Here is a 27,998-nt window from a genome sequence, read left to right on the forward strand (position 1 = left end):
AAAGTTTATATTTGCACCAAACAAACTCTTAAGTTGTTATTATAATCACATATGTTTACATATGGATAACCGACCACAAAACTGCCTCATGGGTAATTTGCGGATGGATCGATTTATCAAATTTAAATAGATTTTCGACTATCATGACAAGTGTACAGATCTACTTCAGTTAAACAGGATTTAAAAACCACTCTGACCCGTATTGGTTGTCATGGAAACTGGTTACTATTTCATCAAAAATCTGATAATATGGAGAGCCATTCCGATGCATAAATACTGCCAACAGTGCAAATTTATAGATTTTTACTTGTCAATTGTTGCATTGTTAATCTGATTTGCATAAATTATGCATATGTAAGGGAATGTTTAATAATTAACAAATTATAAAACTGTCATTTTCTTTTCTTTTTCAAATTTAAAGAGCCATATCTAAGTGTGCTTCCTAGATACTGAATTTTTTTAATTAACATTAAAAACATTTCATCATAAAATGTGTTGCAGCTTTATAAAAGTGCGGAAACAGAAATTTATGCATAACTTGAAATCTCTGTATTTGCATGATACATATAATACATGATCTTTAATGATGAGGGATAGAAATAGAAATTCCTTCCACTAAATTAAAAAATAAATGAATTTCTTGACATATATTGAAGTATTTCCAAATCAAACATCATTTGAAATGTCATGAATGCATCCAATTACAAGCCGACCTTTCTTACGATAAACGTGAACAGCCTTTTCAACTTTTATTGTATGCAATATGAACGCAAGTTACATTTAATACCATAACAATTTTCATTATCGAGTATTTGAACAAAGATTTCACTTTCGTGTGTAAATAAAATTTTGAAAAATTTATGAATCTTAGGACGTGTAATGAGCCAAATTTAATGCCATAATTCTCAAAGTTGTAAAATACTAATGCCAACTTGCAAAATATTACACTAGATTATGATTTTGTAGTGTTATTAACATGTAAACTTTAACGCTTTTCTTTCTAGATACTAAATCAAGCAAAAGACTTAAAATGTAACAAAGAATAAGCCGCCAAGCAATCTGGTTCGGAATGCTTGAATAATTGCTACGCTTTTACATTATGAAAATAATTACTACGCCTTACATAATGAAAAAGCAAATTTTACTTCAGATAGCATAATAATTTATATGAACAGTAAAAAACAAAGGTGATCTTTGCTCTTAGACACAAGGACTTAATCTTGGCCTTCAGGAGTTGTCGCATTATCCTAACAAAAAGAAAAGCAAGTTATGGCAGTAGTCTCTTCAAAATCTGGATTCACTGGATTCACACTGGCAAATACATTGTTGTACTGTTGGCAGTATAAACTGACAATCTAGCATTGACCATGACAATATGGCTTTGAAAAGAAAAGTTCAAACTACTACTGGTTTTAAAAGGACACCATCATTTACTAGATTGTTGTCAGTGTGTTGCCAGAATGTATTGTCAATTTGATTGTAATAAGGGTTTGCAATTCTTATTGTCAGTGTGTAGAGCTTCCATTGTATTACCATTTACTTTGTTGTTAGTGTGTTGCCAGTGTACTGACTACAGAGTCTGTGACTCTTATTTCAGCATGTTGCCAGTGTACTGATTACAGGATCTGACACTCTTATTGACAGTGTGTTGCCATTGTAATGACTACAGGGTCTTCGACTCTTATTGTCAGTGTATTGCCAGTGTATTCACTACAGAGTCTACGACTCTTATTGTCAGTGTGTTGCCAGTGTATTCACTACAGAGTCTGCAACTCTTATTGTCAGTGTGTTGCCAGTGTATTGACTACAGGGTCTACGACTCATATTCTCTGTGTATTGTCAGTTTGACATAGTATGGATTCTTATTGCAGAACATCGTCTCAATTTCTGCCTTTCATTAAAGAACAATGACATCTGACGAATGTCAATATTTGGAAACCTTCCCGAACAAAGTCAAACAATGTCTCTTGCTGTTTAGAACCATTCCTCAAGACTGTTTTGGAAAGTCCAGCCAATAATTGGCAAAGCATAAAACAAATTTGCCACTATCCAAATAAGGTCTTTTAAACAGCAATACTGAAAACACAGGTGGAAATAATCAATTTAATGCTATTGATATTAGAATTAATCTTTCCTTTATAGATAACCGCAAGACAAACCCATACACCACAATAAAATACCCAAGTTTGTTTATTATTTCCTTGGACTGTATGACTAAACTTGAAATTTGAACACAGTGTGAGGTGTAAAGTTAAAAGAAAATAAATTATAACATCCTAAATTGCATGTATGTTCATGAATGGGGGTCTCATGATTGCAATCCTTAATTTCCCTTGCATAAGTTTATGGAGTTTCGTACCTATTCTAGAACTTAGGAAATATCAAAATTTGAACAAATAAATATAACAAAGGAAAAATATTCACCTTAAGTTTTCCAAAAACAATTTTGCCTCTCTGCCACATGGCAAAACTTGCACGACAATCAACCTTTTGGTAAAAGCAGGTCTGGGATTCAGTTAAAAATGAGAAGCCTGAAATCCACTTTCCAAAGCCTGAAATGTCTTTTTCCGATACAGTTATATAAAGAAATTCTAGCAATCAAAAGCCTGAAATCAGGATCAGTCCTGAAAAAATCCTGGGCCTGCCAAAAGGGCAATAATGTTCTTAACAAAAAAACAGTTTGACTCTAAAATGATACTATAAATGAAAACACTATCTCTAATATTACCCCACTTGTTTCAGCTATCAAAGTCAGACTTTGTAATCTATGGCCTCTTGAAACTGCAAAAGCCCCAAAACTTATTTAAAAGTCAAATTTAAAAGGGGATAAATTAGATATTATTATGCTTGCAGAAGTCAACAAATTGTATTATTCATTATCAGCTGTGACAAGTTTGTTGCACTTCATGATGTAAGATTAGCTAACCAGTCTATAGCAGTTTGGGCTAAAACCTGTCACCAGGCTAAAAACTGTCACCAGTCTAATCATTAGGATACCTTCTGTACTGGTGGTGCAATGGGTATATAGTAGCCATGGAGAGGTTTTCGTGACTGACAAGCACTGACACCAGAAGGTGATCAATAATAATTATATATGTTATACATACATCAGTAACCATGATTACCTCTTGATCAGGGTCGGTAACTTCGCGTAACATTTTTACCCAAAGATACAGGAAATATACGAAAGTTTACAGCAAATATCAACTGAAAATTTATAATGCTTTTGTGGTGATATTCTATCAATCATCAGAAGCATTTTGCAGCTGATTTAACCCTTACCCTGATAAATTTCTGTAATAAACTTGTCCATCTTTCAATTTAGACAGTACAATTAACTGTCAAAAGGGGTGCTTACCAAAAAAGATAGTGACTGGATGGCGAACAGTGCAGACCATGATCTTGGTCTGCACTAGTTGGTCGCAAAGGCAGGATCACTTGATCACTTGACGCCAGCAGTCTAAGGGTTAATCAAATGTTTTTAGGTAGAAAAAAAAGTGCTAACATACATTGAAAGGCACTAAGGACCAATGATAAAAAAGGCTAACAGAACTCCGAAATGACTAAAAGTTAAAAGTGGACAGAAGTCAAATATATGAGGCAGATTCAACATTTTGTTATGAAACTAAGAAAGAAATATCCCCACTTTGATTAAATTATAATAATGCTAGTGTATGCAAGGTTTCTGCTTTCTTTTCCAAACAGCCATGACATGTTCAGAATACGAAGAACATCGGCATTCTAAATCTATTTCTGAATGGCAAGGGAATCTCAATGTAACAAACATTAATTGTTTCTGCATTTAAAAACAACTTTGAAATGCACACAAAACATGAAGCAATTTATTAATTTTGCATGCCAAGGGAATCTAACGCCACAAAAATGTCTCGGAATGGCACATGGGTCAATGAATAATGCAACATACTAATTGCATCCAATATTGCAGAATACCAATTAACTGATTAAATTCATCTTAATTTAATATTGTCATCTTGGCTAAATGAATGTCATGTTAGGAAGTAATTTGCTTTTAATGACAAAACTGCCATTCCAGAACAGAGGAAGGTTTTCTGCGTCGTTTATCGGCCTGTGGTTGAACAAAATTAAAAATTTTTAGCACCAAGGCTTGCAAAAAAACATAACTAGATTCAGTCTAGCACATGCTTTTTAATTACGCTTACTGACTTAGATATTAATGAGTCTATATCTTCAGCAAACTATCGTGATATAAATAAAATCTTTGCTAAGACCCCCGCTGGGTGGTCTTCTGATTACCATAAAGAACTAACGCAATTATTCTTATATCAGTTTTAGTGTACAAAAAGGAATGTTATTTCATACATACTTGTAAACCCACATGCACATAATAACCGCGCAAATATTTGTTTTTGACATGTGCGGCAAATAACCGTTTCGCAGCTGGTGCATCTTCAGCCGCCATTTCTTTTTCGGTACAGATTCAATAACTCCTATACAATCGACATCTGGACCAACAATTACTGCAGGAGAACGTCTTCATGTGTTTTTACATGCATTATAGAACGACAAAAAGCGATGAAGTTCTAACCACTTTGCTCAACATAAAAAAGGCAATGAAATCAACGCTTCTATTCTGCATTTATGCCTTTGCACTTGCAATAACATAACAAATAAAGAGATCCTCAAGATCTGCAAAGAAAACAATTGTGTAACACTTATTGGATTTTGAACAAACTTTCTGAATTTGTCAATAGTACTGAAACAAACGTTCACGCAATATGGCATAAACAACTGTCAAATTTTCACAAGTTTTGTTCGAAGTTTTCCAATATGTGACAAATTACGCAAATTATTATGTTACCATTATGAAATGTTTATGTTCCTAGTATACTGTGAGACTTTAAAGAAACTGTTAACATCTGCAAGTAAGAAATGTTTATGTCATTCATATTATCAATCTTACATAGACAACTGAATATCTGCTCGAAAAAATGCAATAATGTTATATTTCCTCATTGCCTTAGAACACAACAAAGGCAAATTGATATAACACATTAAATTACATATAAGTTTTTTTCACAATAAAAAGGTACATTTAGAAATCATAAATCAGCAATATCCCAGGTGGGCCTTTAAAATTTGCACATCAAAAAGCCTAAAAGTATTTTACAGGTAATTACAGGTCTTCAGGCTGTCTGAAAATAATCATTTTATTGTCAGTTAATTATTCACACTTAAAAACAATGTGTATTCATCCAAAATCCCAAGATGAATGGATTACAGTAAAACAGAAAGACCACACCCAGAATACAAATATGGTCCTACTGGTAAGTAAATGCTGAATTACACCTTGAGGTCCTAAAAATAGTTCTGGAGGACATAGATTTGCCCTTGCTGCCAGGTTTAGACTAAAAACATAAAGATCTGTTTAAAAATTCTTGACGGTTCTCTCTGCATCCGCCACCCCTACTCCCACCACCTAGGCAAAGTGGAGCGTATGCATAATTTCTTTTGATTGGTATCCCAAGAGCAGTGCATGCTACAAAATGTAACTGTCAAAATGACTCATTACTTTCTGTGTACTCGCCACAGTTTTCAATTTATCATTTTTAAAATCCCCCTGCCAGTCATGAAAACTTATCCACCATTATGTACAATTGTATATAACTATATTATAAGTTTGTGAGTTTGGGGACTTTAAAGAAAAGATTTACAATTATCTAAAACAAAAAGGCAAGATTTAAATGGTTTTCAACATAAAATTAGTTATGCTAAATAAGCTTTCGTTTGCCAATGGGGACATTGTTGACTTCGGATAACTTATACATTACTCTATCAGTAGCGCGGAATGCTATATTAACACGGATTTCCGTGCTGCCATTTCAATAATGGTCATAAAACTCCTGTTTGCTTGGTTTATGTTTGCGTACATAATTTAAGAAGAGGCAAAGATTTACGACTTTAATAACGACTAAAAAGGCAAGAGATAAGTGCTTTCCTCAGGCGTACACATAAATTTGACGAATTATGAACCATTCATTGTCCATTTGTCTATTTACTCATTCGCGCATAATTGTAAAATATTAAGTCACCTTTTATATCCCTTTCGAAAGTTGTTTTGATGATTGCATGTGTCGATAGTTATAAAGTCACCCAAGGCTTGGCTTTGACCTACATTTGACAAGCGATATTATTCCATACATAAAACCCTTTGTTCAAAACTAGACCTTTGACAAGATTCAAGCCAAATCAGGTGCCTAATTATAAGATCATATTTTTGATATATGTTCCAAAGAATAAACAAACTCACACAAGGTAAGTGGTAATTTTCGCATTAAATCTGACCTTTGACGTTTTATGACAATCGTCCATGAAAGTGGTTCCCTTTCAAACCTTACAGGAACGTTTGTCAAACTGTCTTCAACTTTTACAGTTAGAAAAACAAGCGACATCAAAAAAACTATTATATAAACCCTAACTGTCAAAATGACTTTCAATTTTTCTGCGTACTCGCCACAGTTTTCAATTTATCTTTTTCAAAATCCGCCTGCCAGTCATGAAAATTTATCCACCGTTATACCCCCTGGACATAATGTAACAAGCTATAGCTGTCAAATGCCAATAACTATATTTGGAAATATCATCTAAGATAATATCATGATAATAATGATTAATCGCTTTATCTCGAAAAACATCATAAAAACAGCAATTTACTTCAAATCCTGATTACTTAATATTCCACCAAAGTTGTCACACCGCTGTCATAAAGACTAAAATAATGTTCTTTCTGTCAAATAAATAATATCGTCAAGTCAGCGGTATTTCAGTACTAACTGAATAGGTTTTAAAAACTAAGAATTTATTTCATCTTGTGTCAATGAACTTTTAAAGTACATTTCAGAACAACAAACAACTAAACACACCTTCTCCCCTTGGACCGTATTCCTCATACTCCGAAAGAAATAGCGGGCACTGATACTGTATATTTTCTATTTCAGACTGCTTGTAGTCTTGTTAGTATAATAATAACCGATTCTGGATTTACCTCAGAATAATCTATTTCATATTATAAGAGTGATCAAATATAACAAAAGCAAAAGTTCTAAAAAAAAAAAAAACCTTCAGGTTTAGGAGTATATCACCAAAACACAGAAATATTTTATAAACGAATAGCATCGTTACCAATATTTTACTTAACCATTACATGTTCTGCCGTACTGTCGCGTACTGAAAATATTCTGAAAAAGTTGTCCCCCTTTGAAAATGAATGCCATTTGTAAAGAAATAAAAATAAACAATTGCTGAAAACTGTGTTCCACTTAATTATGTAAAATTTCAACACTCGCATGCGATTGCAAATGAATCAAAACTAACATGTGTAACAGTTCTTTGAAAATGGTGAGTTTTTGAAGGCGTTTGACTGCCCGGAAGTGGGTCCCATTTAGGAAGTCTTTTTTTCGGAATTCAGTGTTTATTTTAGTATACTGACACTTGTTGTGTTGTTTTTGTAATGATAGCGTGTATATTACTTATATTACTCTACAAAACAAGTGTCAGTATACCGATATAAGCATTGAATTCCGAAAAAAGAACTGTTTAAACAGGCCCCACTTCCAGACAGTCAAGCGCTTTTAAAAATTCACCATTTACAAGGAACTGTTACAAATGTTTGTTTTGATGCATTTGTAATAGCGTGCGAGTGTTGAAATTTCACATAACTAGGTGGAACACAGTTTTCAGCGATTGTTTATTTTTATTTCTTTACAAATGGCATTCATTTTCAAAGGGGGACAACTTTTTCAGAATATTTTCAGTACGGGACAGTACGGCAGAACATGTAATGGTCAGGTAAAATATTGGTAACGATGTTGTTCGTTTATAAAATATTTCTGTGTTTTGGTGATATACTCCTAAACCTTCACAGTAGAAGTAAGACCAAAATACAGAATATTTGTATGCATTGTAATGCAATTAAAAACATGAATTTCGAATGTGCCAACTTTGTCACTTATGAGATCAGTACTAATTATATCCAATAAAGTATTTGTCAAAGAATAATATTTGACTTTCAGATATTATAATGTAATATTTTCAATCTATCAAAACCTAACCGCAAACAGTTTTATATATTTAAAACTTGGTGTTAGGTCTCGGCGCTCAAATTTCAAAGGTTAAAAGAGCTCTACAGGTTTCAAACAGGTTACAGTCTTGTATAATTGCGTTAATTATATTGCAACATGATTATTAAAGGGTCTTTCCTTTCCGAAACGAAACACGAGACCAATTTGTCTGATCTTTTAGACATTTCAATTTATTCTTGACTAAGTCTTTTTATGTCAATCCATTAAAGTGTCAGATAATCATATATTTGCCAGAAAGAGACAGAAAAACTTCTGTTTTTGACAAACGAATCGCTAAAACAATAAATGTCAAACTGCCCTATACAATCATTATCGCTTGTTTACTTATGAGCATAACCTGTTTATTTTATCTTAATTATATAGACAGAAATCAGTCGACATTTATATTTTATCTTTTCTGACAGCAAGAAATAAAAGAAATCAAGATTTCAAATGGCGACATCATTAGTTATTCACCTTTCATTTTGATATAGTTTATGATATAATTTTGTCTTAAAATTTCAATTTGCCATCAAATTTTATCAAAAATCACATATAGCTATCATTAAGTTAATATTTTTATAATTTTCAGGATGAAAAGTTTCCATCTGAAACGGGACGCAGTGTACATGTATGCGAGTTCATCGAAACAGCTTCAATCAACTGACTCTTGTGGTCATAGATCTGAGCTCTAATGTTGTGACAACCATGCCTTATGACATATATACCACTAGATTTTCCCCAGAAGCGAACTCGAGCCGACAGATCTGGACGACTTAATCCTTCATCACGATGTTGGAAAATACCTTCTCTAAACTAAACAATTCTGTCAATATGCATGCATGCTCTACAAACAATCGCTAGATAATGGAGACCGACTACCACCGACTGACAACGTCTCAGCCTTTTCTTCCGTATATGTAGAGCAGATTCATGTGATCTCTAGATCAATAGCGGAGAAATTTAAACCACAATTTGGCACAGGTGTGGGGTTAAAGGTCAAGTTCTAATTTCGCAAAACGTCAATTTCTTTAGATTTATGTGCAGTTTAGATCCACTTTTTTTCGTGTTCACAAAGCTTTCAAAGCTTTTGCATTACTTCAAATTCATCCCCGGGTTAAAATAGCATTTGGCTAAGATTCATTTATAATGCATGAAACGCAGGAGGTTTTATTAATTTAAAGCTTATGTAATGAGGCAGGTAATCCTTCAGATCGTCTGTCGCTAAGTTGCAAAATATGATATTCGAAAAAAAATGCGTTTACACCTACATGATGACTTGCTTGAAAGCAGATAATATTTATTTATGAATGTGAGCTTTAAACAAGAGCACCGCCTTGCAGGTGCTGACGCTCATCTGATTTTTTTTGTATAATAGAAATATTGTCCTACCCATGATTTTCTAAGTCCAAAAAGGGCCATCATTCTTGCAAAAAGCAGGATAGAGTTATGTTTCTTGATGTACAGTGTCCACTTATGATGGTGAAAAACTGTTGCAAGTTTTAAAGCAATAGCTTTGATAGTTTATGAGAAAAGTTGACTTAAACATAATATTCAACCAAGAAAATGATTTTTCTAAGTCCAAAAGGGGCAATAATTATTGCAAAAAGCAGGATGGAGTTATGTTGCTTGCTTTACAGGGTCAGCTTATGATGGTGAACAACAGTTGCAAGTTTTAAAGCAATAGCTTTGATGGTTTAAGAGAAAAAGTTGACCTAAACATAAAACTTTACCAAGAAATCTGGTATTTCTAAGTCCAAAAGGGGCCATCATTCTTGCAAAAAGCAGGATGGAGTTATGTTTCTTGCTGTACAGGGTCCACTTATGATGGTGAAAAACTGTTGCAAGTTTTAAAGCAATAGCTTTGATAGTTTAGGATAAAAGTTGACCTAAACATAAAATTTAACCAAGAAAACTGATTTTCTAAGTCCAAAAGGGGCAATAATTCTTGCAAAAAGCAAGATGGAGTTATGTTTCTTGATGTACAGGGTCTGCTTATGATGGTGAACAAGTATTCCAAGTTTCAAAGCAATAGCTTTGATAGTTTAGGAGAAAAGTTGACCTAAACATAAAACTTAACCAAGAAATCTGATATTTTTTAAGTACAAAAGGGGCCATAAATCTTGCAAAATGCAAGATGGAGTTATGTTTCTTGCTATACAGGGTCAGCTTATGATGGTGAACAAGTATTCCAAGTTTCAAAGCAATAGCTTTGATAGTTTAGGAGAAAAGCTGACCTAAACATAAAACTTAACCAAGCAACGCCGACGCAGACGCCGACACCGACGCCGACGCCGACGCCGACAACCGCTCAAGTGATGACAATAACTCATCATTTTTTTTCAAAAAATCAGATGAGCTAAAAATTTACTTAAAAATATTTTGACAAATTTTACGGTATCGGTTACATTCTACAGCTGATGCAAATAAACAAATAAAAGATTAAGTCAACTATCAAAGTGGTCTTCTCCATCGTTCATCTGAATCGGACATTATGCTCTAAAATAATTTTGTTCCCTTTCACTCCCTTACCTTACACTGCATATATATTGTTTCATTGTTACAAAATACATAATGAAACATCATTTTTCATTAAATTTACACGAATAGACTTGTTTTTCTTTTTTAAATGATCACAATCGTCAGAGCTGGGTGATTTACCATTTCAAGCTTCAATGAACAGTCTTTCTCAATGAAATGGTAGATTCAGAGATAAAACTTCACCAAAACATGACAGCAAAACAAATAAGAGGGTGTCATTTCAAAAACCTCACACAAACATGGGTAGAACAGTTTAAATATGAAATTTCACAGTGGTAATAGGTACCTCCTCCTTTGACCACAAACACAAATTTTTGGTAAGGAATCATGAACCAGGGCTTGACATTCCAAATGACATGCTTAGGTATGCCGGAAAGAATACTAAAATGTCTTTGAAACTGCTGAAAAATGTGCACTCCTTATAACTGCCCTTCCTCAATAAAAAAATTCAGATCTGTTTTTGTTTTATTAAAGACAGTCCAGAATGAACAGGAGTTATCACAGTTTCTAACTGAAAATGAAATTGAGGCCTTATAGCAAATATTTTGTAAGCATCCCATGTTTTACACAACTTTCCTGAAATCCTGTCACCTTGCCCACAACGAACAATATAAGCTTCCTACTCTCACCTACCCTACACCCCCCACCCCCTTTTCCCTTGTACCCTTCTCCTTTCATATAACCTTCAATAAAGTTATGATACCTACAGCTGAATATCATCCCAACCCCCTCCTTTTCTACATCTCCTTTCCCCCTTTTCTGCAACCATCAATAAATTTCAATGTCACTTGTGTTACCAAGTTGTTTTTACATTATTTAGTTATTCAAACAAGCTACTGTTCATATTATAAAGGGAATTTTAGACTCTTGTTCGTAATGCCACTTGTGTCTGCTTAAAGTCTTAAATGTTTCGATAATCGTACACTTGAACGTTCATTCAACTTGAAAACCTACCACAAAACCTTTCTTAAAATTATCAGTTAATCATAAAAATTCATTGACAAGACAATTTTGTTACTTAGAAAACCGTCAACGGCCTTGTAACAGCGTTCATGTATACAATTATCTATTCGTCCAACGATACCTGATCGTCATTGGAAGTTTACTTTAGTGATTTACTTAACCGAAATCAAGCCTTTTCAAATATTGAAGTCATTATTTTCAACATGTTGGACGGACTCAAACAGTGTAACAAGATTCCCATTCATAACGCAGTCAATAAGAAAATTTGTACTTTAACTCCTTATCGTAGCGTGTAAAACATTTTATGAATAGACTATATACCTAAAGTATTAGTTATGTCCAAAGAAAAGCTTATCAAGTTATAAATATTACATTCTGACAAATATTGTCTGGCCAATAAGCTGAACAGATTAACCAATTTAAAGTTCTATGTCCCGATTTACTGGAGGTTACAATTTGAGTTTGAACTCCATTTTCCCCCCATTTTTAATTCTGACGAATATTTTAGAAAGGGGCTGTGACTAGGCTTGATCATTTAATTGTGAACTTGCATGCATGAGTTGACCTGACCATTCAATTTGAAAGACTATGATTTTTAATATGTCAGTTGTTTGAGAACATGGTTACAACTGTAAACAAGAAAGATTCTTTAACACACAAATTTACAAAATACCCACCATTTGAATCGATTGTGAACCTTCCAAGGCCAGAGCCATCTCGTATCGAGTACGTTACGCCATCACCATCAGGGTCATAAGCTTTTACAAACATAACTGTGGTACCGACAGGCTCATTCTCACTGACGTATCCATATGCAAAGAAATTTTCAAACACTGGTGCTAACAGATTTTCATTCACATCCACAACTTCAATATTTATGAAACACACTGATATTAGTGATGGAACTCCGCCATCTTGTGCGCGAACACTTATATTGTGAACTTGCCGAGTTTCGTAATCCAAGCTTTTGATTATCCTGATCACTCCCGTATCGGAATCAATTTCGAAGTAATCTTCTCCATAAACAAGCTGGTACTGAACTTCCCCATTTTTGCCTTCGTCAGTATCAGCAGCTGTGACTACGGTAACAACAGCTCCAAGCGGCAAATCTTCACGGATTCGAACACTGTATAAATCAGGCGTAAATTCAGGGACTACATCATTTATATCAGTTAGTTCAACCAGAACTGTTGCCGTTGAACTTAAACTAATCTGATGTTCACCTTTATCAGAAGCTCGAACCAGAACAGTATAAACCGGATGCCTTTCGCGATCAAGCGGTTTGTTAACGACAATCATGCCATTGTTTGGATTTATCAAGAAATGGTCGGTATCGGAAACAATTGTGTAAGTAATTTCTGCATTTTTACCGAGATCGTTATCAGAAGCTGAAACTTGTGTGACAGTAGCATTTCTATTGATATTTTCTGAAATTACGACAGAATATACATCCTGCTCAAACTTGGGAGCATTATCATTTTCATCTAGAATTTTTACAACGATGGAAGTATTCGTTGACAAGGAAGGTTTACCTAGATCTGAAACTTCAATTAATAAGTCATATTCATCTCTTATTTCCCTGTCCAGTTTAGACATTACCATTAGCTTACCAGTGTACATGTCAACTTTAAAATGACCGCCAATATCTCCATATCTTACGACATACACGAGTCTTCCATTATATCCTTGATCGAAATCTACAGCTTCAATTTTAGCAAGTACTGTCCCTATGGCTAATCCTTCTGACACTTCAAGACTAGTGGGAACGGTGTCGTTGAATTCAGGTGGATTGTTGACTGGTGCCACCACAGGTGTTTCCGGAATTCCATAATTTGTTTGAGTGTTAGCTTGCCTTGACATTATCACAAGATCTTGCAACTTTTGAAATATATCTGTTTTTTGACACTGGATGTTGGCAAGGCTGTTTGAAAGCTGCGAATTTTGTTTTGAATTAACCAATGTTATTTCAACATCAACAGGTGCAGATTCATGGATTCCATCATGAGCAACGATACGCAAATATCGCTTTTCATCTGGCATATCCCTGAGCGAACAGTTCAGAAAGACTCTAGCTGACTCGCGATGCAAACCAAAACAATTATCACCATTTCCGCCGATTATTCGATACTGAATTATATCATTTACATCGAAATCTATTGCTGCAACTATTACTACTTCAGTGTTGACTGGAGCATCGCGTGAAACATATCCCGAACAATCCTTTTTCTCAAACTGTGGCGTATTATCGTTGATGTCTTGTAGATTAATCGTAAAAGTCATTTCATCTTCTCTAGGGTATGGGGTACCCCAGTCCGAAACCCTAATATTCAATTTATATGTAAGCCTCATAGTTTCGTAATCCAGTACTTCAGTTGTTCTTATGATACCAGTAAATGGCTCTATTTCAAATGGCACATGACGGCTGTTTGTTACTGAAAAGCTAATTTTACCATTGTCATTTTGGTCTCTATCAGTGGCACTAATTTTGAAAATGCTTGAACTGACTGGCAGGTTTTCCTGGATATATATCTCAGATACATTGTCTGTGATGTCGAACTGGGGAGCATTGTCGTTGTTATCTATCACAGTGATATTGACAATGCACGAATCACTGTTTGAATGATGCATATTCACCGCATCATACGCAATCACTTTGAGCTGAACGTTTTTGACTTTTTCGGCATTGATAAGAGTTGAGGTAGAAACTAGGCCTGATATAGGGTTTATTTTGAACAAATTATCCTGATTACCGTCCACTATTTCATATCTCACATCAAAGTTACTTGGAGAAAGTTCAGACATAACAAATGTTACAGGGGTATTAACAGGGGCTATTTCTTCCACTGAAACATTATAAACTGACTTAGAAAACTTTGGAACCACTCTAGTATCAAATACACTTACATAAAATGTTTCATTGGCTGATAATTGAGGTTGACCTTTGTCCTCTGCTTTCAAGGTCACATTAAAACCTGGGGTAGGCACAGAAGTTTTCCGAGATGGTTTAAGTATCACCCTGTACTCTCCATCTTGCACCCCCTTATGTAAAGTAACAGCTCCATCCAGACTCCCCTTCACAATTTCAACTGACCCAATTTTTCCATTTTCCCCTCTATCTCTGTCTTTAACTTTTACAATAGCTAGAACTATTTCTTCTTGTCCGGGTTCAAATAAATTTGGCAATTTTCTTATAGATATGTTTGGTGGGTAATAATTCACTTCTAACACATTCACTTGTAATTTAGCTGGTCTTTTTCTATAAGTCTGTGGCGGAACTGGGCCACGATCTTGTGCTAACATGTCAATCGAATACACCTTTTGAAGGTAATAGTTCAGTGGTCTCGTTAAAGAAATTACGCCACTAGTTGGATGAATGGCAAAAACATTGGTCCTTTGGACAAAACTATAATATATTTGTGCATTGATGCCCTCATCTCCATCATATGCAGATACTCGCGCAATGCTTGTGTGTAACTGTGTATCTTCGCGCACGCTGACATTGTAAAAGTCGTAGTCAAACAGCGGCTGAAGATCATTCACGTCCGATATGTAAACAACAACATAAGTTGTCATTTCAAATGATGCGCCTTTGCTTTGTGCAATAGCTTTAATCCGAAGATGATATTCGGACCTAAATTCTCGATTAAGTCTCCCATAACTACCGGAATGTGTTCGGATTAACAGAAAATTGAAATTTCCAACCAAGTGATCCTCAACTTTAAATAAATCATCTTCTGAATCTAGAATCTGGTATGTTATTTTAACCGGAATATTTTCTGGTACATAAATCCCCATCTTTGAAGCTGGAGTCACAAATGTTTTCCCTAGAGAATTTTCTGGAACAGTCACATTGTACTGATCCTGTGTGAAGTGAAGACTGGTCAATCTGAAGGTCTCTGTTGTTGCCGCAGCAAATGTTGCTATGGAGAATGTGGTGAGCCATATCAGCCATTTTGTCCATATTGTCCCTGGCAACAGGACTGCAGTATTCAACTTCAGCTGCATGGCTCATCTCCTGAAAGAAAAGAATATTCAAATCAGCTTTATTACTTTATATTTCTATTCAAGATGTAATTTGAATACTCAAATTTCTTATCGAAAATGCTGTTTCTTCTGTTTCAAAATCAAGTCATAAAACCTTCAAAACAAAATGAAATATCAAGATTTCTGTAAAAATAAAAGTCACTGTTTGAGAAATATATGGAAAGACCATTAAAGTCAGATAAAATTATTTCTCATATACTTGAATGCCGACTACAATTTTATTATAGAAATTTTATCTCTCACTTTTATTACTTATCAATGCAAGTATTTTATTTTTCACACTAATTTTCCTTTCTGTTACTTGTCAGAAAGAAAATATTTGTAAACACTGATTGCCTTATCAGCTAAACACCAAACAAAAACAAAAGTGTACTTAAACTTTTAGGGACACACTGTACTTCTTACAAAATCCTATATAGCACAAATGTTAAGCCACAAAATGTTAAACAAAATAATGTCTTGACTTACTTAAAATGAAAGAAAATCAATGTCATGTAAAAATCCTTTCCCAAAACAATGCATAATATTTTTGGTGGGGTCTGGAATGTAACTCTCAAGTACAGTACAGCAGAAAAGGCTGATAACTCCCAGATTTTTCCATTAAACATATATCATTAGGGGCGGTTTCTGCAACACAATTCCAGATACTGCAGACAATCACAAGTGGAAGAGATATTGATACTCTGGAAAAACTTGCACATTTCTAAGCTAACAAGCAGACAAACCATTAATAAAGATACAAGTGTTTTACTTTGCAGTGTCAATACAAAGTGCAAATTTTCCCTGTCTCCCTCTTGAAGAAAAATTAATACTGCGCAGACACCTGCCACAACTATGTGCCTTTTAGGAAAGACAGAAAGACATCTCTTCTATAATCTGGGACTTTTTCAAAGCCCTTAAAAGTTGATACATTATAACAAAAATTTGCGTTACTGTTGATTAAGATATATAAACCAAACATTCAGCAGACTGTAAAAAAAATAACCTACACAGAAACAGAAAAAGTTCCTTTTGTATAGTTTAACAGTTTACACATGGCTGAATTTTATATAAAAAAATAATGAGAGTATTGTATCTTGGTTGAGTAAGAAGCAAATATAATCTAATGGTAAAACTGTTTAAAACCAAGTAGAAATTTTGTAAACGTTTACTAATTAAGAACAATAAAGACTCATTTGAATACGTAAATGTTGGAGACTGGTTTTTTTACTTCAATCTGTATCAAGAAACACTGATAATGATGGAGGAAAGTGCCCCGTTACAGGCCTTAATATAATTACTACTGTACTTAATTTTAAACTGCTGAGTAAACCTAGTAAAATGTACAGTATACATTTAATTTAACCGTTTAATTTAACAGACAGACTATATTATATAATGTTAGTACAAGCTGATCTAAATCAAGTCATATATAAATGATGAGGTTTCAAACACATGCAGTTTACACGGCCCCTGGGGCTCTCATTTCAAAATCAATGACTTACAGCTTACAAAGATAATTTCTAAAATCATCAATTTAAATTAGCAGAATATTTAATTACCAACACACCTGGCCCTATCACCTTTTTTTTTTAACATTATGTAAATATCTGTGTTGCTGAATTCAAAATTAGAAAAAGTCAAGATTGTTTTTTCATACTTGCATATTTATAATCACTCAGCCCAAATGCTAGCATAACCAATTGATATGAAACCTGGCATGCAAAAATGTATCAAAGGCCTCGGGAAACCATTAAACCATCTAAAAATGCAAAATGTCCAAATTTTATACCAAAAGAAAGAAAAAATCTGAAGAATAAAAAAAATGGGTTTTTTGTCACTCTTTTAAAGACTGAATAGTATCAAAAATGTTGAACTTAGCGTTCGATTGACAAGAATTCTCATAAATAACAATAGCTGAATATCTACATTTATATGACTGTGTGTTCGGGTTTAACGTCTTTTTCAGCAATTTTTCAGCATATGAACGACGGATCTACATTTATAGGATGTTTAAAATCAAACAAGACCCCATGATGCCACAAATCTTATTTTTGGCTCATGTCAGCAAATTAATTTGCCAATGTTAGATTTCTTACGATTGGACACAGCTGTGATCTATTTAAACTTGAATAAGTGCAAACTACAAATGTGTGTAAACAGACTTTCAAAACGCATAATCTGACATTTTAGTCCATTGATTAAATATTCAAACAATCGGTAAACATCATGCTTGTGCCATGGTCCCCTGGCGAGCAGAAGTGACAACTGTCGACAAAAAAATGATCAACTAAATAAATAAATTTGGTAAACTTCTCACCCTAATGTAATATTTTCCCAATGATAGATAAGAAATGATCTTGGCAAAGAAAGAGGCAGAGCAATTACGACTGAAATTAAAGTCTCTAAGTCTCTTTAAAAAGAACAATGCTATGTGTTCTTTGCAAATAAAAATTTATGACCGAAAAGTAAGTTGAAGCTACACTCATTTACCAAACAATTTTCTAAAATATAACATTTCTGTTGCTTGCATCTATATAGAAGAAGTTTTAATTTAAAATACATTTTAAAATAAGTCTCTGGCCCTGATCCATATCGGTATTTTACAGATGAGGGCACACGTTTGTGTGCAATGCCCAGCAGAGGGTATTATACATGTCAAATTTCTACCTCCTCATGCAAATACAATGACACTATCTTTAAAGTTCACGAGGAGTTCTTTATGACAATATAAACCGCAAGGCATGAAAACGTACAGTTTTATGCTTCGAGATTGTGAATGTACTGATGAAAAAATGTTTAAAACAAAAAACATACTTTATGTGTCTCAGCATGAAGTGAGAAATAATATTTCACACAAAAGATCATGCACTGTAAGTCATTAAAACAATTTCAACTGTACAAATTTTATGGATTCAACCAAAATGTCTAAATAAAAGTGTGGGCTTTAACATTTTAAAGACATATTAACATTTCCTGCTAAATTTTTATAATGAACTTGTCCATCTTTCAATTTGTACAGTACCATTAACTGAACATTAAAGGGGTGCTTACCAAAGAATGGCAAACAGTCAGGTCTTGATCAGACCACATGGATGTGCAGGCTGATCATGATCTACACTGGTCACAAAGGTAGAATTAGTCGTGTCCAGCATGATAAGGGTGTCAATAAATGCTAATCAGAAATTTATTTCCCAGCTCAAATTTAAATTTATCATACTTATGAATTGAACAGACCAAGATATCCACGAAAATAAGTCCCTTACAAACAGTAATGATTTTACAGAGTACATTATACATTGCAGAGTTTCCATTGTACTTATCTTATTCTTAAACCCTACCATTAAACTTGAAGATAAATGGTTCAACTTAAATGACTCTCACCATAGTTTTATAGAAAAATTTGAACACAATTATATCTGTTATTTTTAGAAGATACATGTATCTTTCCATTTAACATTATTTAAAATTATTAATGGACATTTCATAAAAATTGTTGAATCGTGCCTTACTTGTGAAAATATTACAGAGGCTATATTAAAGTGGAAGAAGCTACAAAACTAGAAATTTTTACCCGGTTGAACTATTAAACAAAAAAAGATGGTTTTAAGAGATGTCATGGCTAAAATTCCTTTGCAAAGTTGAATACAAAAGACACAAAAAGCACTTTATACTGACATATTCTTGTGTGATTTATGCACATTATTGTATATGTCAACACAGTTAAAACAATGGTCCATGCCTCAGGCCTGAATTAGCTATTCAAATACTTTCAAAGGCAATATTTGGTGTTTCACATAAAGAGATCCTTAACCTTATGAAAGATAATATATTTCTTGTTCCAATGAGTTAAAAACATTTTTATTTGAAATTTAACATGTGTACAACTGGGTTAAAACTTTAAAAGGCTGCACTGATGCATTTTCATTTTAGCATTCCATTGCATGTATTTTCTTTGTTTGTTGCATAACTTATGTAAACACTAATTGAAGCAGCTGCTTCATGGACTTTACAACAGTACGATTTCCTCATGTACCGGTAGGTACTTTTGACCACCAGTCCCTGCCCCCTTATGTTGGTATTAGGGAGACAAGCTCTTAAAGCTCACACTAGAGGGCTGAATAGACTTGAACGGGTCACCTCCAGATCAACCCCACTATAGCCTCTGTTCATTCCTATAGGCCAGATAAGGTAGGTATCAATTTTTTCTCTTGCAAATGTTGATATGCAACCAACCCATTTCATTTTACTGAAAGTGAAACCAAACAAACATATTTATCTGAAAGGGTGCCAATAATTCCTAGAAATATTGCATAAAAATAATCCTAGGTGATATTTTATTCATTATTACACACTACTAATCCAAACACAAAATCACAAAAGAGAAATATACAACTGTCACGCTTTCTTTAAATTACAAATCCACAAACAAAATAAAAACTTTTAGCATGTCCGTACCCCACCCACTTGAAAATCCCACTATGTGACAATTAGTCCACAGGTAACAACATTAATTTATTTGAAATCCGCACCCGTCATGCACACAAGATTATTAAATCCACTTCATGGAATATTTCTATGCCATTCTTACCTAGCGACACACTTCATGTTTAGAATCCGCGGTTTTATTTCGAATTTGAATCCAATAACTTCTCCACCATAATGCTTTTCGTGTAACACACTGTTTATCAATGAAACAAGCTACAAACACAGCTGGACCAAATTACTCCTCTCTGTCTGCCGTATCATCAAAAGTAGTCCGCAAAACAAAAACTTCGCGTGAAGCTACATACGCATCAAAAGTAAAAGATCGACTTTCAGCTTATTTGTAGAATTTCTACTAGAAATTACTTATTGATATGTTTTTTTACAGTTATTTGAAAGAAATGTCGATTTTAAAACTATTGCGGATAAATTTAAAATGGCCTGCCTCCCAGGGCGGAGTTCCCTGTCAATCATATATACAGGTGTAAACACAGTCGATTCCTTTGATGTGACCGCAACACAGGTAAGACACGAGCCGCGACATTTAACAATGGGACATAATCAACTTTTTATCAATGTATGTAAGAAAGAGTTATCTTTCTTTATAAGATACGTGCTTTGCATGCGCAAATGGCCGGAAAAGATTTAATAAAAACAAAAAAAAACTAGAATGTATTTACAATCAGGATTACCGCGAATCTGCGACAGGCACGGGTCCAGTATATATTTTTTTGTTTAATATAAGAAAGATGTTTTTTTTTGTTTGTTTTTCACACAAATATACTTTATACATGTTAGTCAAATGAAAAAAAAATCGATGACAAAAAATCCGGTCATCAAAAAAAATCGATGACAAAAAATCCAGTCATGAACTGTGACCGGATTTTTTGTCATCGATTTTTTTTTCATTTGACTAACATATAAAAGGTTAATAGTGTGAAAAAAGGGGATTTTTTATATTAGGTTAAAGGTCAGTAATTCAAATCCTTCTTTGTTTCATATAAAAACGACAACCTCAGGTCGTCTTTACGTATCTTTAGAGAACACCACTTTTTCCTACATCTATTTTTCATGAAAGTTCTATCACAAATTAACGAAAAAATGAAAAGAAAATAGAGGGTTATGTAGTTCCTAGTGAAATGCCAGTCAGTTGTGGTCTGCTACCCTGAAAATGGCGCATATAATTTGCTCTCGTCCACGCAGCAAACACCTACTTCCGATTTCAATCTGCAAAACTTGCCATGTGGGGTGTATGAACATGAAAACCGTCTCATTTCATGCAGAATGTGTTCTAGTAGTACAAATGGTGATTAAAACACTCGTTCTACACGAATTTGCGCAAAAAATGGGAAAATTAGGATCTATTTATTATGGACTTCTTTCGACTACACAGCACGGAAGCACAATTTCGACCGAATTACTGACCTTATCCCTACAAGCCTTAGTGATTTTAGTATTTGTTTCTATATTGCAATGAAAATATATGTGTGTATTAAAATTATTATTTGCACCCGGAAAAAAATACCATTCCGACAGGGGTCCGTAATATATGCAGATTTTTGGAACTTCGGCAAATCGTTCATATGGTCTGTTTTGACCTTGTCTACAAATGTCAGTTTATGCATCGGATGTCAGATATTTTCGTATTTGAGAGCTTCAGACATAGCTATTTTAGAAATATTTTCAAAATTAATTTCGTGAACTATCAGTGTTGATTCTACGGAAGCGTGAATTGGCCACCAGAGGCAAATACGTTTTAGTACGTTACGGCTATTGAAAGGATACCGGTATGCTATGAAAATGTGAATGTAAAACATGTTGTAAATGGAAATGGTGGAGCTTATGTTCAGTCACAATGTTCAGCGTAGACATGTATTTTGCAAGTTACTTGCTTAGATATTCAAGCATCTTTCAATATGACAAAAGATTCCTGCACATCTGTCCAACTGACATTTGATTCGTTCTTATCAAATTTTGTTGCAGTTTTCTATCGCTTTCCTGTATGTAAATGCCAAATGTAATATACTGGTGGAAAGGTCGTCGCTTTAGGTTTACAATGGCAATCTGATCATCAAACTGGTTTGTTTGTAGAAGTCGTAGGGGCTTGTTGTCATAACTCTGTTTAGGAGCCCAGTTAACAGATTTTTTTTCGATTTACCCTGCATATATTGATATATACTACAGAACAGAAAATTCCACGTGCGCTCATAGTATTAGTGAACATTATTGGTAATGAACAAGTTACCAAATCTTGCATCTAACGATACTATGACTTGATTATACGGGTAATGTACCACTAAGATATCGCAAGAGAGAACTGGTTTTGGTATTACAAGACTTAGTAATTTTAGTATTTGTTTCTTTATTGCAATGAAAATATATGAATGTATTCAGATTATTATTTGCACTCGGACAAAATAAATGCAAAAAAAAGGCAATTCCCACAGGGGTCCGTAATGTGTATACAATGTATGGAGATTTTTGGAACTTCGGCAAATCGTTCATAGGGTCCTTTTTGATGTTGTATTAAAATGTCAGTTTATGCCTCGGATGTCAGATATTTTCGTATTTGGGAGCTTCAGACCTGGGCATTTTAGAAATATTTTCAAAATTAATTTTGTATTATAAATGTTGATTCTACGGAAGCGTGAATTGGCCACCAGAGGCAAATACGTTTTAGTACGTTACTGCTATTGAAAGGATATGTTATGAAAATGTGAATGTAAAACATGTTGTAAATGGAAATGGTGGAGCTTATGTTTAGTCACAATGTTCAGCGTAGACATGTATTTTGCAAGTTACTTGCTTAGATATTCAAGCATCTTTCAATATGACAAAAGATTCTTGCACATCTGTCCAACTGACGTTTGATTCGTTCTTATCAATATTTCTTGCCGATTTACTATCGCTTATCTGTATTCAAATGCCAAATGTAATATACTGTTGAAAAGGTCGTCACTTTAGGTTTACAATGACACCCTGATCATAAAACTGGTTTGTTTGTAGAGGTCGTAGAGGCTTGTTGTCATGACTCTGTTTAGGAGCCCAGTTAACAGATTTTTTTTCGATTTACCTTGCATACATTGATATTTACTATAGAACGGAACATTCCACGTGCGCTCATACTGTGAGTGAACATTATTGGTAATGAACAAATTACTAAATCTTGCATCTAACGGTACTATGACTTGATTATACGGGTAATATAGCACTAAGATATCGCTAGAGAGAACTGGTTATGGTATTACAGGTTAAAGGTCAGTAATTCAAATCCTTCTTTGTTTCATATAAGAAACGACAACCTCAGGTCGTCTTTACGTATCTTTAGATAACATCACTTTTTCCTACACCTGTTTCTCATGAAAGTTCTATCACAAATTAACGGAAAAAAATGAAAAGAAAATAGGGGGTTATGTAGTTCCTAGTGAAATGCCAGTCACTTGTGGTCTGCTACCCTAAAAATGGCGCATATAATTTGCTCTCGTCCGCGCAGTAAACACCTACTTCCGGTTTCAATCTGCAAAACTTGCCATGTGGGGTGTATGAACATGAAAACCGTCTCATTTCGTGCAGAATATATTCTAGTAGTGAAAATGGTGATTAAAGCACTCGTTCTACACGAATTTGCGCAAAAAATGGGAAAATTAGGATCTATTTATTATGGACTTCTTTCGACTGCACCAGGGAAGCACATTTTCGACCGAATTACTGACCTTATTCCTACAAGCCTTAGTAATTTTAGTATTTGTTTCTATATTGCAATGAAAATATATGTTTGTATTAGAATTATTATTTGCACTCGGAAAAAAATACCATTCCCACAGCGCGGTCCGTAACGGGTATACAACGTATGCTGATTTTTTGGAACTTCGGCAAATCGTTCATATGGTCCGTTTTGACCTTGTCTACAAATGTCAGTTTTTGCTTCGGATGTCAGATATTTTCGTATTTGAGAGCTTCAGACATAGCTATTTTAGAAATATTTTCAAAATTAATTTCGTGTTATCAGTGTTGATTCTACGAAAGCGTGAATTGGCCACCAGAGGCAAATACGTTTTCGTACGTTACGGCTATTGAAAGGATACCGGTATTCTATGAAAATGTGAATGTAAAACATGTTGTAAATGGAAATGGTGGAGCTTATGTTCAGTCACAATGTTCAGCGTAGACATGTATTTTGCAAGTTACTTGCTTAGATATTCAAGCATCTTTCAATATGACAAAAGATTCTTGCACATCTGTCCAACTGACATTTGATTCGTTCTTATCAAATTTTGTTGCCGTTTTCTATCGCTTTCCTGTATGTAAATGCCAAATGTAATATACTGGTGGAAAGGTCGTCGCTTTAGGTTTACAATGGCAATCTGATCATAAAACTGGTTTGTTTGTAGAAGTCGTAGGGGCTTGTTGTCATAACTCTGTTAAGGAGCCCAGTTAACAGATTTTTTTCGATTTACCTTGCATATATTGATATTTACTACAGAACAGAAAATTCCACGTGCGCTCATAGTGTTAGTGAACATTATTGGTAATGAACAAATTACCAAATCTTGCATCTAACGATACTATGACTTGATTATACGGGTAATGTACCACTAAGATATCGCAAGAGAGAACTGGTTTTGGTATTACAAGACTTAGTAATTTTAGTATTTGTTTCTATATTGCAATGAAAATATATGAATGTATTAAGATTATTATTTGCACTCGGACAAAAGAAATGCAGAAAAAAGCAATTCCCACAGGGGTCCGTAATGTGTATACAATGTATGGAGATTTTTGGAACTTCGGCAAATCGTTCATAGGGTCCTTTTTGATGTTGTATTAAAATGTCAGTTTATGCCTCGGATGTCAGATATTTTCGTATTTGAGAGCTTCAGACCTAGGCATTTGAGAAATATTTTCAAAATTAATTTTGTGTTATAAATGTTGATTCTACAGAAGCGTGAATTGGCCACCAGAGGCAAATACGTTTTAGTACGTTACGGCTATTGAAAGGATATGCTATGAAAATGTGAATGTAAAACATGTTGTAAATGGAAATGGTGGAGCTTATGTTCAGTCACAATGTTCAGCGTAGACATGTATTTTGCAAGTTACTTGCTTAGATATTCAAGCATCTTTCAATATGACAAAAGATTCTTGCACATCTGTCCAACTGACGTTTGATTCGTTCTTATCAATATTTCTTGTCGATTTACTATCGCTTATCTGTATTCAAATGTCAAATGTAATATACTGTTGAAAAGGTCGTCACTTTAGGTTGACAATGACACCCTGATCATAAAACTGGTTTGTTTGTAGAAGTCGTAGAGGCTTGTTGTCATGACTCTGTTTAGGAGCCCAGTTAACAGATTTTGTTTTCGATTTACCTTGCATACATTGATATTTACTATAGAACGGAACATTCCACGTGCGCTCATACTGTAAGTGAACATTATTGGTAATGAACAAATTACTAAATCTTGCATCTAACGGTACTATGACTTGATTATACGGGTAATATACCACTAAGATATCGCTAGAGAGAAATATGGTTATGGTATTACAGGTTGAAGGTCAGTAATTCAAATCCTTCTTTGTTTCATATAAAAAACGACAACTTCAGGTCGTCTTTACGTATCTTTAGAGAACATCACTTTTTCCTACACCTATTTTTCATGAAAGTTCTATCACAAATTAACGAAAAAATGAAAAGAAAATAGGGGGTTATGTAGTTCCTAGTGAAATGCCAGTCACTTGTGGTCTGCTACCCTAAAAATGGCGCATATAATTTGCTCTCGTCCGCGCAGTAAACACCTACTTCCGGTTTCAATCTGCAAAACTTGCCATGTGGGGTGTATGAACATGAAAACCGTCTCATTTCGTGCAGAATGTATTCTAGTAGTGAAAATGGTGATTAAAGCACTCGTTCTACACGAATTTGCGCAAAAAATGGGAAAATTAGGATCTATTTATTATGGACTTCTTTCGACTACACCAGGGAAGCACATTTTCGACCGAATTACTGACCTTATTCCTACAAGCCTTAGTAATTTTAGTATTTGTTTCTATATTGCAATGAAAATATATGTTTGTATTAGAATTATTATTTGCACTCGGAAAAAAATGCCATTCCCACAGCGCGGTCCGTAACGGGTATACAACGTATGCTGATTTTTTGGAACTTCGGCAAATCGTTCATATGGTCCGTTTTGACCTTGTCTACAAATGTCAGTTTTTGCTTCGGATGTCAGATATTTTCGTATTTGAGAGCTTCAGACATAGCTATTTTAGAAATATTTTCAAAATTAATTTCGTGTTATCAGTGTTGATTCTACGGAAGCGTGAATTGGCCACCAGAGGCAAATACGTTTTAGTACGTTACGGCTATTGAAAGGATACCGGTATTCTATGAAAATGTGAATGTAAAACATGTTGTAAATGGAAATGGTGGAGCTTATGTTCAGTCACAATGTTCAGCGTAGACATGTATTTTGCAAGTTACTTGCTTAGATATTCAAGCATCTTTCAATATGACAAAAGATTCTTGCACATCTGTCCAACTGACATTTGATTCGTTCTTATCAAATTTTGTTGCCGTTTTCTATCGCTTTCCTGTATGTAAATGCGAAATGTAATATACTGGTGGAAAGGTCGTCGCTTTAGGTTTACAATGGCATTCTGATCATAAAACTGGTTTGTTTGTAGAAGTCGTAGAGGCTTGTTGTCATAACTCTGTTAAGGAGCCCAGTTAACAGATTTTTTTCGATTTACCCTGCATATATTGATATATACTACAGAACAGAAAATTCCACGTGCGCTCATAGTATTAGTGAACATTATTGGTAATGAACAACTTACCAAATCTTGCATCTAACGATACTATGACTTGATTATACGGGTAATGTACCACTCAGATATCGCAAGAGAGAACTGGTTTTGGTATTACAAGACTTAGTAATTTTAGTATTTGTTTCTATATTGCAATGAAAATATATGAATGTATTAAGGTTATTATTTGCACTCGGACAAATGAAATGCAGAAAAAAAGCAATTCTCACAGGGGTCTGTAATGTGTATACAATGTATGGAGATTTTTGGAACTTCGGCAAATCGTTCATAGGGTCCTTTTTGATGTTGTATTAAAATGTCAGTTTATGCCTCGGATGTCAGATATTTTCGTATTTGAGAGCTTCAGACCTAGGCATTTGAGAAATATTTTCAAAATTAATTTTGTTTTATAAATGTTGATTCTACGGAAGCGTGAATTGGCCACCAGAGGCAAATTCGTTTTAGTACGTTACGGCTATTGAAAGGATATGCTATGAAAATGTGAATGTAAAACATGTTGTAAATGGAAATGGTGGAGCTTATGTTCAGTCACAACGTTCAGCGTAGACATGTATTTTGCAAGTTACTTGCTTAGATATTCAAGCATCTTTCAATATGACAAAAGATTCTTGCACATCTGTCCAACTGACGTTTGATTCGTTCTTATCAATATTTCTTGTCGATTTACTATCGCTTATCTGTATTCAAATGTCAAATGTAATATACTGTTGAAAAGGTCGTCACTTTAGGTTTACAATGACACCCTGATCATAAAACTGGTTTGTTTGTAGAAGTCGTAGAGGCTTGTTGTCATGACTCTGTTTAGGAGCCCAGTTAACAGATTTTGTTTTCGATTTACCTTGCATACATTGATATTTACTATAGAACGGAACATTCCACGTGCGCTCATACTGTAAGTGAACATTATTGGTAATGAACAAATTACTAAATCTTGCATCTAACGGTACTATGACTTGATTATACGGGTAATATACCACTAAGATATCGCTAGAGAGAAATATGGTTATGGTATTACAGGTTGAAGGTCAGTAATTCAAATCCTTCTTTGTTTCA

The 27,998-nt window shown here is 34.3% G+C and overlaps 1 protein-coding gene across 8 annotated transcripts in view; it reads right to left on the reverse strand.

The window, feature by feature from the left end:
* LOC123557576 (protocadherin Fat 1-like) overlaps positions 1-20,374 on the reverse strand; it is a 159,277-nt gene extending 138,903 nt beyond the window's left edge. For all 8 annotated transcript variants that reach the window (XM_053543887.1, XM_053543886.1, XM_053543883.1 and 5 more), the window contains exons 1-2: positions 20,218-20,374; positions 12,281-15,618 (exon numbers count right to left, since the gene is read on the reverse strand). In XM_053543887.1, coding sequence (XP_053399862.1) covers positions 12,281-15,608 — 3,328 coding nt within the window. In that variant the 5' untranslated portion in view covers positions 15,609-15,618; positions 20,218-20,374. The remainder of the gene's footprint in view (positions 1-12,280; positions 15,619-20,217) is intronic.
* Between the last annotated feature and the right edge of the window lie 7,624 nt (positions 20,375-27,998).

Source organism: Mercenaria mercenaria, chromosome 5 (assembly GCF_021730395.1).
Source record: "Mercenaria mercenaria strain notata chromosome 5, MADL_Memer_1, whole genome shotgun sequence".
NCBI lineage: Eukaryota > Metazoa > Mollusca > Bivalvia > Venerida > Veneridae > Mercenaria > Mercenaria mercenaria.